We start from the raw sequence: 14,469 nt of genomic DNA on the forward strand, positions 1-14,469 counted from the left end.
AAAAACACAGTATGAAAGTGACTCAGGTCGGATTTGAAAAGATCAGATTTGTGTGTCAACACAGCCCTGAAAACATCACATCTGAGTTGCATTAGGGCAAAAAATTGGATTTGTGCCACTTCAACCTGATAATGTGAGTGTAGCCTTTGTCAGCACATTTTTGTACAATATTTATACTTTTCAATTGCAATGATAAAATGTGGAAAAAAATACCATCTCAGCTAAAGCCTGCAACATTCCTCTAATTCACTAATTTTCATTGTTGTGCATAGAAGCAGGTGGGTAACCAGCCCACTGCAGACAGGAGCAGGATGAAGCGTGCATGAAGCAAAATCTGACAATTTAAGGAATAACCTAAATAAAGTAGAATCAGTATAAATTCAATCACTAAATCATACATATAAACAATATAAAATGATAACAATTAAACAATTAAAATGATTAAAGTCATTCAAAACAGTTGTGAAGCAACCGATCATGTGAACAACATGTACATTTTTGTAACTTAGAGATGGCAGAGCCTTCAGTCCAACAGCCACAGCTGACAAGCCCAGCAAAATACCAAAAATAACCATTCTGTGGTTTAATTCCTGCTTTTTGTTTACTAGGAAAATGGCGAATGGTGAAGTTACTTCACAGTAAGCCCCATGACCATGACTATTGCGTTATTTTAGCACAGAATAATGTATTTTTAAATAGAGCATGTCAAATATTGGATGTCAGTTTGACTTGATGGAATTGTGGGGACGAGAGCAGGCCACAATATTTTGTTTGCGGATGGAAGTGGGACATATTTGTATTCTCAGGGCGGCTGCAAACAGTGTCTCACCATACTGGACCTTACTAGGACTGCGACGTATGCCCTTTGTACCTCGCGTTAGACCACCTCCGTGAAGCGCTGGTTAGCCCATGCATGCACTGTGCTGTTACCCTTCAGCCCACCTTGGGCCGAAACTTCAAATATTCGCCGGTGATTACTGCTGAAGCTCTGGAACCCAAACAATGGTATTTGGGACAGCCCTGCAAGTCATGAATTTGGGACTTGAAAAAGGCACCATATGTAGAAAATACTTTTGCAACTCATTCATTCTCTCTCTTCTGACAAGTTTCGATGAAAGCACATGTAAAGTGTTTGTTTGCGTGATTACGCCTACCTCACCTAAGCACAAGCAGTAAGTGCTCCACCAGGCCCTCTCAACCTCAGCGCATCACTGAACAGCTGCACATTAATCTGATTGTATAATATCCACCCACTACTCTCACGCCCTCTGTCCGTTATTTTGTCACTCCCATGGAAACATGCACAAGTTGCATTCTAATTCAACTCTGAATTATGAAAAAAAAACCCACATAGATTGCTCCTTTCAAGCCTAGTAGACCTCTGGGTCTGCATAGTAAATTAGCTCCTTAATTTATTTAAACACCAGCAAACTTCTAGTGAATCAGCTCCCTGTCTACTACGCCAAAAATCAGAGGCTCTATTTGTAGAAATCCCATTTAGTTGCTTTTGAGAAACCTCTTCCCAGTCTTCAACTCCTCACCTGACTTTACAACACAGTGAGATTTTTGGCAGAGGCATCAACAGACCTGCTTTCACAAATGCCAGTTTTAAATTTCACCTGCCTGAAATCCAGCTTCTCTCTGGCTGTGCACATGACAGCTAAGGTGCGCTAAGTACTATAATGACAATTAAAATGCAATAACACAGCCCATTTATCTTGTCCTCCCTGCTCCGTGAAGCACCGAGGTGGAACCTAAACCATCTGGAACTCCCTCCCTGTGTCTTTTTATTGGTACATTTTGTGATAGATGTACAGTTCCTCCAGTCTGGTGGGGAACTCGATTTGAGTTTGCTATTTCATTTTATCCTCCACCCCTCTCTTGTAATGATACATATTAATCTACTTTGTGACAGCTTTTTTTCTAGACTTACTGAAGTGCTCACACATCAGCTAGTAATTACAGGGATACATTTTTATCAGCTTAATTACTTGTAATGCCTGTCTGTTGATGTATCTTGCTGAGATCTTAACACTTTAGTGCTGGTTTTTGTCTGTTGTTGTGGTTTCAGTATGGTATGCTATTAGAAAAAAGGTCTTGGTTTATTTATGAGTTGGGTCGTTAGTGCCATAGTATGGAAGTATCGCTGACTGATAGGAGAAAAGTCAGAATTCATTGTTCCCGCATTTCAAAGACACTCTGTTTGCAAACTTTTCCCTTTTTGCTTTAATAATGATGCTAAGACTTACATCTAATCCTCATCTTATACAAAAAACTAGAAAACGTGGGTGAAATGGAACATGGTTGCAGTATCCAGTATATCTGTATAGCTCCTGCTAATGCGATTCATTGCATCTCAGCTATGATAGGTTGTATGTGTTATGATCTTAGAGGCTGTGTGAAAGGCACTGAAAAGGGCAAAGGATGAGCTAGGAGCACCAATTGCCATGTCAACACAGGGTGACCAGAGTGTGTGTGTGTGTGAGCTGGTGACAGAATGGGGGCTGCAGACAGGGGCCTGATGGAGCAGTCAGTGCTTGGCCCCGATTACTCATTTTAGAGGTCAGGAAAGACTGGACCCCAGTGACTTCTCTTTTTATAATTAATCTTTCAGCTAGCCACCAAGGAGGCCTGTCTTCACACACCAGCGACAGCACACATACTTGAGTAACTTTGCTCTCTGCTGTGCTGTGGGTGCATGTTTTTTTCCTTTATCTCCAATATGTGATGTTAAATCAGCATTATGTAAGAAGTGGCATTTTTTGATACTGGGGTCCCCCTACAGGTGTGGAATGTAATTCACTGTTGTAAATACACATTGCACTTTGAGCCCCTCTCATGGACAGCTGTACACGTGCATTTGTTGACATGCTGAATTATGAAAGAATTATGTCGACTGACAAGGTGGAGTGATATCACAGGATTTTACACAAACATGACTCCGCTGACACAAAGTGAAACTTAGGTGGCAAGCTAGCCAACACAGCTAGACAGCAACTGACGCAATAGCATTCATTACCAGTACAGTGTTAACTAGCAAGTTTGCTAACGTTACCTTGAGATGTCTAGCTAGCGGCTAAACCTCTGTTGAAGTGGGCTGACTAAGCTTATGATCAAAAACTAGTGAGCTGACAAGTTTGATAATACAACAAAACATCAAGCAAGCGCGACAACACAAGTAAGCCAGCTAATAAGTTATTACATACTAGTCCAACAGGAAGAACACCACCTCGCTGTCTGTCTTGTATTCTTTTATCTCTTTTAGCGCTCGTCAACGAGTAAAAGCCAGTTTGGGATATGTCATTTTCTCTTCCTCACTTTCTTTGACAACATCTTCTTCTTACTTTATATATAAGGTATAATTGTTACATAATGTTGCTTTAAAGGTGTTTCAAACAGTTTGAGTGATGAATTATGGAAACTTGCATTCACAAGGGTCCAGCTGACATGAGAAGTGACCAGTTAATGAATCTGTAAGTCAGGCTTTGTTTTGTAAACAAGTGTTCATTTCATTAAAGCTCCACAGTCATCAAACGGAAATGTTAGTTAGCTATAGAATCCATTAAGAACTATAGGCTTATGCAAGTGGTTTTTATGAACTTTGCACTATGCTCTTTGTAATAAACAACAAACCTCAGTCCCTTTTTGAGAAGTTTTTCTTTCTTGTTGGAAATATTTTTGCCCTATAACAGTCAAGAGAAAGAGACCACAGTACCACAGATAAGTTCGGTCTCTGCACTTACCCACACAAATATTTCTGTCCATCTCCCTCACCTCATTCAAATAGGAAGAGAATCCTGCTTCTGATTTCAAACGTGAAAAAAAAACTAAACAAATCTAAACATTGCTGGTTTTATCACTGTAAATAACTGGTCACTCTATAGATATCATCAAAGGTCTTTAAAAGGAAGACAGCTGGTCATCTACACACAGGTCATGGTATGCATGGGTAGGGATGTGTGGTTGTGCATGTGTTTTGTGGTGACCATTCTTTTTGTGCATATTTTTACACACAATTCAATTCTACATTAGTTTTTCTTCCTTCACAGTAAGTCATTGTGTATGGCCACTTATGAATTTAAGCTTCATCTGAGGAGTTTATGTTATTCTCTGTTCTTTATACTTAACAGTATAATAGCAGTACAATAACAGTAAGCATATATCGCTGTTGTCGGAAGAAAACCTTGTAACTTCATTTTTGACATTTTTTGTCATTATATGTAAATTTCATGACGAGTGGACTAAAAGAAATGACCCAAAATGCCTTACAAAAAAGTCTGGCTCCATTGACTTACATTAAAAGTACAGTATGTTTTTTCCTTCTACTGTAAAGTTATCATTTTGGAGATACAAGGTCTTCTTCCGAAAACAGCGATATGCTATATGATATGAAACCTAACTAACTGTACAAGTGTCAGTCTGTTTTTTTGTATTGGGCCCTCAGACATTCGTTTTTTTTTCTGTGTTTTTCTTTCACTCTATTTAAGACTAAAGTGACGTACAAAAAACATCTTGTGTTAGCTTACTGGAAAACCACATATGTGCCAGCCTTTAGAAAAGCTGAGAGGTGTTTTGGAAGTTGAACGGTTAAGTGGTAAGAACAGCACCTGGAGGGTGCCCACAAATAAATACAGTGTGGTGCAAAAGTCTTAGTCGCCTAAGCACATTATTTTAAAATGTTTATTTTGGCAATAATTATGTTTTTGCTTTTAAAATAGCATAGCATTAGAACTGATGCAAATAAATATAGGTAAAAAAAATTAAGAATTTCTTATTTTGAAAAAAGTCGTTGCTAGTTTGTGAGATGGTTTAGAACAAAGTTTGGTTCCAGATTTCTCCTGGATGCCCCCAGCCATCATGTAGATTTGTTAAATTCACTACTCTTAATTTAACAGAATGAAGTATTGATTAGCCAAGCCAAGTATTGGATGATAACTACATATAAAACTTGGCTGGTATGAGGAGAGGTTTGGAAATGGTTTAACGCATTATCATACAGACAATCACTACTAATTGTATTAATGTTATTTGCATTTTCTATAATATTAGTGTCTTTTTTTCTGAGCAAATAACCGATTACTGCCCAATAAATAACTTTTTAAATACACTGACGTGCCAAAAGTCATGGGGCAGGAACTAGTATTGTGTAGGACCTCTCTAGCCCAGCACAGTGCAGCAACTCGACAGGCATAGATTCCACAAGTGGACGAATAATGTCTGGATGGACGCTGAGCCATGCTATCTGGATAGCCACCAACAGCTCTGTGGTATTTGTAGGTGCAGGATCTCAGGTGCAAATGGACCTCTCCACCACATCCCATAAATGCTGAATTGGGCTCATGTCAGGCAAGCGTGCAGGCCATTTCTCGAAACTCTCCAGAATGCTCCTCGAACCAATTCTGGACAACTTGGCCTGATGGCACAGTGCATTGTCTTGCTGGAATATCCCATCATTGTAGGGGGTACATGTAGTCCATGAAGGGCTGCAAATGCTCACCAAGCAGTGAAACCTAGCGGTCACTGGTCAATGACATGTTTAGGCAGACCAGTGGACCCAACCCATGCCATGAGAACACACCCCACAGCAGTATGGACCCCCACCAGCCTGGACAGTGCCAACTGGGGTCCATGGCTTCATGGGGTCTGCGCCACACACAAACCCTACCATCAGACTGAAACAATTGGTACCGTGACTCATCAGACATCAGACTCATGCCACATGTTGCCAGTCCTCTAGGGTCCAGTTAGCATCCTCATGAGACCAGGTGAGGCACTGTGTCAGGTGTCATGGAGTTAGCGGAGACACTTTGGTGGGTGTTCTGTTCCCATATCCCATGGAAGCTAAAGAACGCTGCACTGACCTGTGGGATATGCCTGTGGGGTCTCCTGCATTGAATATGGAAGCGATTTCTGCCAGAGGGGGTTGTCTGTTCTCACGGACAATTCTAGCCAGACGCCACCGGTCACAATCATTAGGCACCCGTGGGCGGCAACTGCGCTGTCTGCTGTGGGTGATAATGCCTTCTATGATGTAATCCTGATACACAAGTGACTCTGTGGATCAAGGAAATGTTAAATGTCTGTTAAACTTCAGAAATGGAATGTCCCATCCATCTGGCACCCACTATCATACCTCGTTCGAACTCCGATAATTCATGTCACCTTGCCATGAGCATGCTGGCCAGTGTTCAGCCTCACTCAAAACATAACACCTCACAATTTATACAGATGTGGGCGTTCCTAAGCCGTCCCCTGAGGTAACGCCACGTCATAGACAATTTACATGCTTCCATCCCATGACTTTTGCCACATCAGTGTATAATTTTGTCAAGTGCCTAAAACCTTTGAGCAGTACTGTTTATCAATAAATAAATAAATAATGATTAAATTAAACAAAACATTGGGAGACAAATAGACACAGACAGAAAAGATACAGAGAAATGCACTCAGTAGAAACAGCAAAAAATGCACAGGTGCAGCAGTTTGATTACAACATTGCTGCTAGGGGGCTCCTGAGGCCCACAGGACCCACAAGATCCATGTTTATAGCAGAGAGATGAGAGGCATGGAGTAAATGAGTAATACCGGTGAGACGGAGAGCACAGATTCACTGAGACTGATCTAATGGAGGAAACCTTCATGGTTTGTCTTGACCTTTATGCACCATTACATTTCTGACTCTATTGAAAAATGAATCTACGTGCTTCAGGGTAGCATGGGAATCTGTACACAGGCCTGCTGCTGGAAAAATTCACATCTCTACTATGGTTTTGCTAAAATTCTGACCAATATACTAAAACCTACAGTCCAGGACATTTAACATTTAGTAGTAACTCAAGGCTACTGTACTGGCTGGACAGTACTTGACTTAGACAAGACATTGGTAAACCTTCATATTATACTTGGATAGTTCTAGTAATGTGGCGCTTCTGTAGTTTGTCTGAATGTAACATCCACATGTGCCAGTTTATCTGTAAGCCAAGCAGTTCACTCAGGTTACTTAAGTGCTGCTGAGCACATCCACAGAAAACCTGAATAAAGACTTAGATTTCTTCATCCATCACAAAATAATAAGCCAACAGTAAAAGCATAATGTTGAACACTTGTTAATTACTAAAAAAAAAAATAGGCCAGAAACGTACCCCACACAAGTGCACAAATGACAGTTCTTTGTCAGTGTATTCCAAGTGCACGGTCCTGTTGCACATACTCAACAGGTGATACATTTTAGGACGCAAAACGTAATCCCAAACTTTTGCTCACTTGTGTTCCTGACTTTAGGCTAATGAAACATACCTTTGTCGGCCTCAAAGGCTTTATCATCAGTGCCATCTCTTACACCAACACTGATATTGAATGTGGCTGTCCGATGTCAAATGTATATTAATATATCTGTATTTCCTATAATAAACCCCTAAAAAAGACATACTGGCGGATTTTGAGCGTAGTAGAGGTGAATGCAGTGGAAAACAAGGGGCAATAGTGGCAACATTGCTCAGAGACAAGAATTAGCTTACCCTTTGTCCCTCCCAAACAACGCGCCACTGTGGTCAGGCCCAATCCCAACTAAATAAACACAGCTCGTCTCACCTGTGTTAGCCAGGCACCACCGCCACTGCTTTTATTAAGAGACGGAGAGGCCTGTCAGTTAGGAGCAGGAGCCAGGCATGTGCTTAAAGTGGAGGAATAAATCAAACACAGTAAGACTGAGCGGCTAGTCAGAGCAAGAGAAAAGGAGAGAAAGGACTGGAAAGAGAAACTCTAATTTGGGCTGGCTACATGTTGCTGTGGACCACCATTTCACAATCTCTATATAACAAGAATAATTAACGATATGTATATCATACACACAGCATTTTAGGTTAGACAGAAGTTGAGTGAATTTGTGCAGAACTGCCTGAAACCTGCATTATTGCACCCTGCAGTCTCATTATACCTCTTTCACTTCACCTTCATCCTTGTTGCTAGCTGAATTTACCTTTCAGTTAATATTTTAGTTGGATATATTCTGTATGTTATTGGCTAAAATACTCAGCAGATACCTGCTGTAGTGAACACTGGTACTGAACTACACTGAACCTCAGTGAGCATCAACTTTCAACATTTTTACATGGAAAAGGGGTTCTAGAGAGAACCTTGCATTTCTTTTTTCACAGCTTCAGGTATTCTAACTACATCCTCTGCAATGAGAGAGCACACAATAATGCCTTTGCAGCACTAACAGACAGAAGCAGAGAAACAGGAGGCACATGCATTTTACATATACACAGTCATGCATGCTGAACAGCTCCAAGAATAGACCTGGTGTAAAAGAGCTTTGGTTGTGTCTGAGGTTAAACTGTAGAGGTGTAGCTCATCGTGCCACAGTGAATTACAACAAGCAGTAACATCTGTCCGCTGCAGTTTGCCTTTCACAGAGATTTGGGAAGTGCTCACATGTAGCCACCACAATGCAGCCATAACTCATTTTGCAGTGCTGCAGTGACTCAAGCATTGTACATTTTCAGATTTTTATCAATTGAAATCCTTTGTAAACTTCTTTCTGAATGCTCAGTGTTTTTTTTTTTCCATTAATACAGTGAAGTTCGTTATCCTGAATCCACTGCATCATACTCTATCTCGCCTACTTGGCAAATACTTGATGGGGAAACCCGTGTTCATTATCCTCTTACCGAATCAGACTCTGGAGACTGTATTTTTCCAATCTGTGCAGCCAGAGTAATACGATTTTGTTTGGTGATCTATGCCTTCTGCTTCATTTTACAGAGGCTGAGCTCTCAAGTCTCTTGCAGACTTGCAGCGCCATCTGGAGTCTACTGAGTAAACTGACGCTTTATTCACTGAGCTGCCTGTAAGCTGCTTGGCAAATGCAGAGGATTTTGAGATCGTCACCTCTGTAACATCTGATAATTGGCAAGCAGTGGCATATGCAAATCCCTCAAAAACAATTGGAAATATTAAAAGTTTTCTTGTCACTGAGATGTGTGTTAAAACTGCAGATTTTGCCCTGCTTCCTCATGCAAATAAGAGGCTAATCTAAAGGGCTGTTTTCCTCAGCTTCCCTAGTTTAATCTAACCTTCAGTGGATTCTGCCTGTTTTATTGCTGTCAGAATTCAGAGCTGCAGAGAAAATGTGTCAAAGCAAATTGGCACGCTCTAGGGTGTTTGTGGCACTTCCTCACTGTTGCTCTGTCTCTCATGCTGTTCTCTCTCTCTCTCTCTCTCTCTCTCTCTCTCTCTCTCTCTCTCTCTCTGTCTCTCATTCTTGGTCTTACTCACCCCACTTTTCCATTTCTGTGTCTAATTGAAGCACAAGCTCGGCTAATATCAGTAATACGTACTTAATCTACATCTGACATCTAATTTAATGAAACATGTTGAACATTTGGCCTTTCCTAATGACTACGACCTTCTGATTGCTGTCCCAGCCAAATCCTTTCTTATTTTGCATTTTGTTTTTTTTTTTTCCTCTTAAAGCTTCAGTCTCTCTTCTCAGCGTCTTGCAATTAAGTGGTAAAACGGAGCAGACAGTTTGGCTTATGGCGGAGCTCCTCATTTGCCGTACCGCTCCATGATTAATCAAACACGTGTTGCCCTCCATAAAGACGCACATGTCTCGCACAAACCCACAGAAAACTCCAGAGGTAACAGAGGCCCAATACAACATTCACTGCCTTCAGATCAGATGCTAGTCTCATACACCCAACCCCCTAGTCACTACTGCAGGCTCTTGTGCACTGACACAGTGTCACACCATGCAAGTTTCTGTCTTAAGGATTTTATGCAAAAAATGTTTGAACCCTTTGAAATATTTGGTAATGTAAGCAATGGAAATGGTAGTTATCAGTAATAATTTTCAAGTCAATTTGATAAACACGCTGTTGGCAGCAATATTTCTTTATTTAAATGATTTTTATTTTATCATTTTGAAAACATGCGTAACTTGACTGAAACCTAACTAGTGAAGTCTGGATGTGGATTGCAGTCCCAAGTCTGGTCCCTTTGGGTTGAGCCGTGCATAGGCAATGAATAACAAAAGTGCTCCCACTCCAATTTTACCCAAATTAAGCAAGTTTAATTAAAAAAGCTTGTCAGAGGAGGGATTTCAGACAGGAGGCTGGAGGACATGGTATTCTCTCTCTCTCTCTCTCTGAGTGCATGCAGAAGGATGGATGGCCTGCCAGGCATGGCTTTGGTTGGCTCTGCTCATTTATAGAGCACAATGCTTGGGGAACTGGAGTCTGGCACTTTTGCTTTTTTATTTCTCCCCCATTTCCAGAGACAAGGAGAGCTAAACTCTTTGACAGGTTGAGGGAACAGTAGGTTGCGGTGTACTCTCATCACTCAGACCTTTAACTCTGCATCTTTTTTTTATCACTATTAAGGCTTGCACACCAACATGCTATTCCCTAATTGGCTGTTAAGCTCTTAAATTGCTTACGTAGTTGATGGGCTCAGCAATGAAAGCCAACTTGTCTTCCAAACTCTAGGGGGTGGAAAGATAGATCAGAGGTGAAAAAAGATCAGAGACTGTTTATTGTGTTTTACATAAATCGTGTTTCTTACAATTTTGAATGTTTTAAATTTATACAACAGCCTATAGAGACGCAGACTACATATTCAGTAGTCATTTGCGAGCTCCAGTGAAATACATGTCCTCTGGCCATAGCTGGCTTCCCTTGACCTTCAACAGAAGCTAGTTTCAAGATCGACCATTTGCATACACTTTTGCAGTATTCAGGCAAGTCTGATGTTTAAAAATGGTCTCATTTGATAAGAGCAATTCAAAACGCACAAATGATGACACCTCAGAAATCCTGGCATGCCATGTGCCTCAAGCTGTGTAGCACACCATCAGCGTTAATGATGCAAAATGTCCTTAGTCGTTCAGTCCTAAATCATCTCTCTCTGTTGCAGGCAATTCTCCATCGGATGAGTCAGAGGAGCGGGACAAGGAGCAGCGGACCCTCACCTACCCAGCTTACATCGCCAGCCTGCTGGACTCGGGGGCCAAGCGCATGGCGGCGGGGGTGCGCATGGACTGCAGCAGCCAGGGCCAGTGCCCAGTCTCCTGCCACCTCTGCCACATGAGCCCTGGGCCCCCGCGGCCTGCAGAGCCTGTGCTGCTCCAGGTCACCAAAGCTGCACCCGTTTATGAGCTTGTCAACAACAACGAAACCTACCAGGTCTGTATGTGAGAATTAACGATAGACAATATGACAAAAATTGCAATTACATTGTGCAATTAATTATGTACAATATTCAGTTTTCCTGAGATTTGCAAAAATAAATTATTTAAGGAACTGGAGGAAAAACTCTAACAAAGTAAAAAACTAAATGAATACTATAGGATAATGGGCAGACATCCAATTAACCACACTTGTTGCTATGCAGCTTGTGCAGTTATGCTGGTTGTTTACAGGCTTTCTAAAATTGGTCTAAATCTTATTATGAAACTGTTGTTCAATCAACTGCACACACACAGCTTGTATAATCTCCATATAAAAGCATTGGCAATACAATGGGATGCTCTGGAGCAGCTGCACATGTGCTTAAAACCGCTCTGCCCAGTGCAAGTGCTTGACCAAGAGGAGTATATAGCAATGGGCTGTAGAGCAGTGGAGTGACTGTATTCTTAACAACATTGGATACTGATGTTACTTACTTGGATATTGATGTTACTTACAGCTGTACAAACATAAAATAAAACATATTGGAAAATTCAAGTCATAAACTTTTTTCTGGTCTTACAATCATGAAGGTGTGCTAGCCATGAATATTGTAATACACAGCAAAAAACAGTATTATCTTAAAGGAACTATCTTTATGACTACGATTACCTATGTTAATTATGTAACTAATGCTCATGCTAATCACAGCACCTACATTTTTGTCTCCTTCTAACTGGGTGGCACATAAGTTTGCAATATTTACTGCTAGGCCACTGCTAGAACTGCTGTTGATTTGGATTGCAACATTATTTTATAAATCTGATCACGGTAATATTCATGCTCTCAATATTATGCATCCCCATATTTATTTGCTATCACCACTGAAGTGCTTAAGAGAAGTTTGGGTAAAGGGTTTGAGCAGTGTGATAAATGTTTATATTTATTAGTGTTGTCAAGATCACTAGATCAGAGTCCAAGTCAAGACCAACACTTTTAGTAGTCAAGGCAAGACCAAGACCAGGAAAGGCTGAGGACTGTGATGAGAGCAAGACCAGATTATTTTCAGAATATATATATATGATATATATGATATGTGTGTGAATGCAGAGGAAACACTCAGGGGAAGAGCCATGGGATACATAAAGCTAGCATTAAACGCACCCGCATACTTCTTAAATAAACATGAGGCCTAATTTCCAAACACTTTGACCAATCTGTTTAATGGTAAATTAGTTCTCTCTAGTTATATCAGTTTCCCAACATGCCTTTTAAGCATTGTCATTGAGTTACTTATCAATCATTGACAATATCTGATTACATCGCCCCAGGCCTAATTTCACTGTTAATGTAATAGAAAAAGCAGCCTCAGGGTTTCTCACCACCATCATGCACTGTTTATGGCTTTGGCAGGCTCTGCAGGAGGCCATGATGAGCATGCTGTGGTGCTCAGGGAAGGGCGATGTCATTGATGACTGGTGTCGCTGTGACTCCAGTGCCTTTGGCGCTGATGGACTGCCAACTTGTGCCCCGCTGCCCCAGCCCATGTAAGTCGCACAAACCATTCTAATGTAATAAAGAGGCTTGATGTGTGTATATAACGTATCAGATATACAGTTAATAAAGAACTTGAGGCCTGTATAATTTGATTGTCCATAAAAGATCTTCTGCTAGATTGTGGGGAGCAAGCAGAAAAACCACCAGGATGTTTACCTTCAGAACTGCAGTATTCAGTGTGTATTAGATTTATGTGTTCTGTTACAGTTCTGATTATATTTAAATATGTGATTATATTAGAAGTGTGTGTTTATATATTTTTTTTAAACCACCACCTTGATCAGAGCGTGGAAAATCTATACTTACTTCTTCTCTGCTCAGGCTCAAACTGTCTCACTTATATGAGCCCAGCAGCTCGTTGGTAATTGTGGAATGGAGTCACGCAGAACCACCTATTGGAGTTCGCATTGTTGACTATCTCATCAGTCAGGAGAAAGTAACAGAGAGAACTGATCACACCAAAGTTGAAACAGGTAAATTATGTGTTGTGTAAATTCTTCTCCTTCTTTTTTCAATGCTTTAATGAACAAAATCTTTGAGATACTGTGCTCGTAGTATATGTCCACTGCTCTGATGATAATGCAGAGTATGTTCCCTTGTATTTATTTGCTGTGACCACTAGATTGTGCTCAACATCAGTGAAAGACTCTTAATTATAACATCTAAAGTCTACGGTTAGAGTCTAGGTATGATTTGTAATGTTTTTTGCAAACATGTCCATGGTGGTATCTTCAGAATATGTTAAGCATTTTTGTGCTTTTTTTTTTTTTTAATTTTACATTTGTTTTGAGCATTAAGCATTTACAGTACTGTGCTGAAGTCACAGACCAGCCTTTTATTAGTACACCATCAAATGTGTATGTAATTTGTCGACCCTACTACCACTTTAACTTTTTATCCTTTCCATCTTAACAAATGAGTTATAGTTGTGTCTTTCCAACAAAACATGTTCTCAAAGGTGTCACTGACATTGTTTCCCTTTAAAGCAGGCATATCAAACTGGGGACTTTCTGGGCCAAAGTGCTGCAGAGATTAGCGTTTACTCTCATCTTATGCTCAGTGTTTTGGCCCGCGAGGGCTGGAGCCTGACATGCTCTAAAAAGACACTAACATTCACACAAGCAACTGCTCAAACACACTAGAGATGTGCTTTCTAACTAACTTTGACATTTGAGTGTCCTTAAGACTTCATGAACATGAACAAATGTCTGGTTTACTGCATGGAAGGGAAAAATGTGGAAAAAAAAACAGACTTTGGTCTAAAATAGTGTGGGGCTGTAGGCTTACCTTTGTACAACATTAGTGTTGACCAAGAAGAACATATTTTGTTATCGAAAACTGCCAAGGGACATTGGTAGATTTTTATGTTGAATGAGTAATAGAGGCTGCCTATTCAGGTAAGCTAGAGAGCTAATACAACTAACAAGTGTCATGTTGGATGCTGATGAGGACTCTTTGTCTTCTATATGAGGTGTTTACTCCTCAGTAGACGAGAAATACATTTTCATTGTTTCTGGACCTCGCTACCATCAGATACAGCAGTTAGCCTAGTTAGTGATACAGTCACGCTATCTCTGCCTTGTCAGCCACGTCCTCAAGAATGTGTCCTTGGCAACAAACTCACATACAGGCACTCGTCTTTTAGGGTAGCAAAGCATTACATAATATGCTAAGTTGCAAATACGTGCACAACTGTCGTGTTTCACTTAATTTTTCTGAATCAGCCTGCTCATTAGGTTAGTCA

At 40.6% G+C, this 14,469-nt stretch overlaps 1 protein-coding gene across 1 annotated transcript in view; it reads left to right on the plus strand.

Moving 5' to 3' along the window:
• The window catches only part of astn1 (astrotactin 1), a 223,201-nt gene that overhangs the window by 186,928 nt on the left and 21,804 nt on the right, over positions 1-14,469 (plus strand). Inside the window, 3 exon segments of the mRNA XM_036596278.1 lie at positions 10,918-11,186; positions 12,582-12,715; positions 13,047-13,198. Of these exon segments, the coding sequence (XP_036452171.1) occupies positions 10,918-11,186; positions 12,582-12,715; positions 13,047-13,198 (555 nt within the window).

This window comes from Colossoma macropomum, unplaced genomic scaffold, assembly GCF_904425465.1.
Source record: "Colossoma macropomum unplaced genomic scaffold, Colossoma_macropomum, whole genome shotgun sequence".
NCBI classification, from domain to species: Eukaryota; Metazoa; Chordata; class Actinopteri; order Characiformes; family Serrasalmidae; genus Colossoma; species Colossoma macropomum.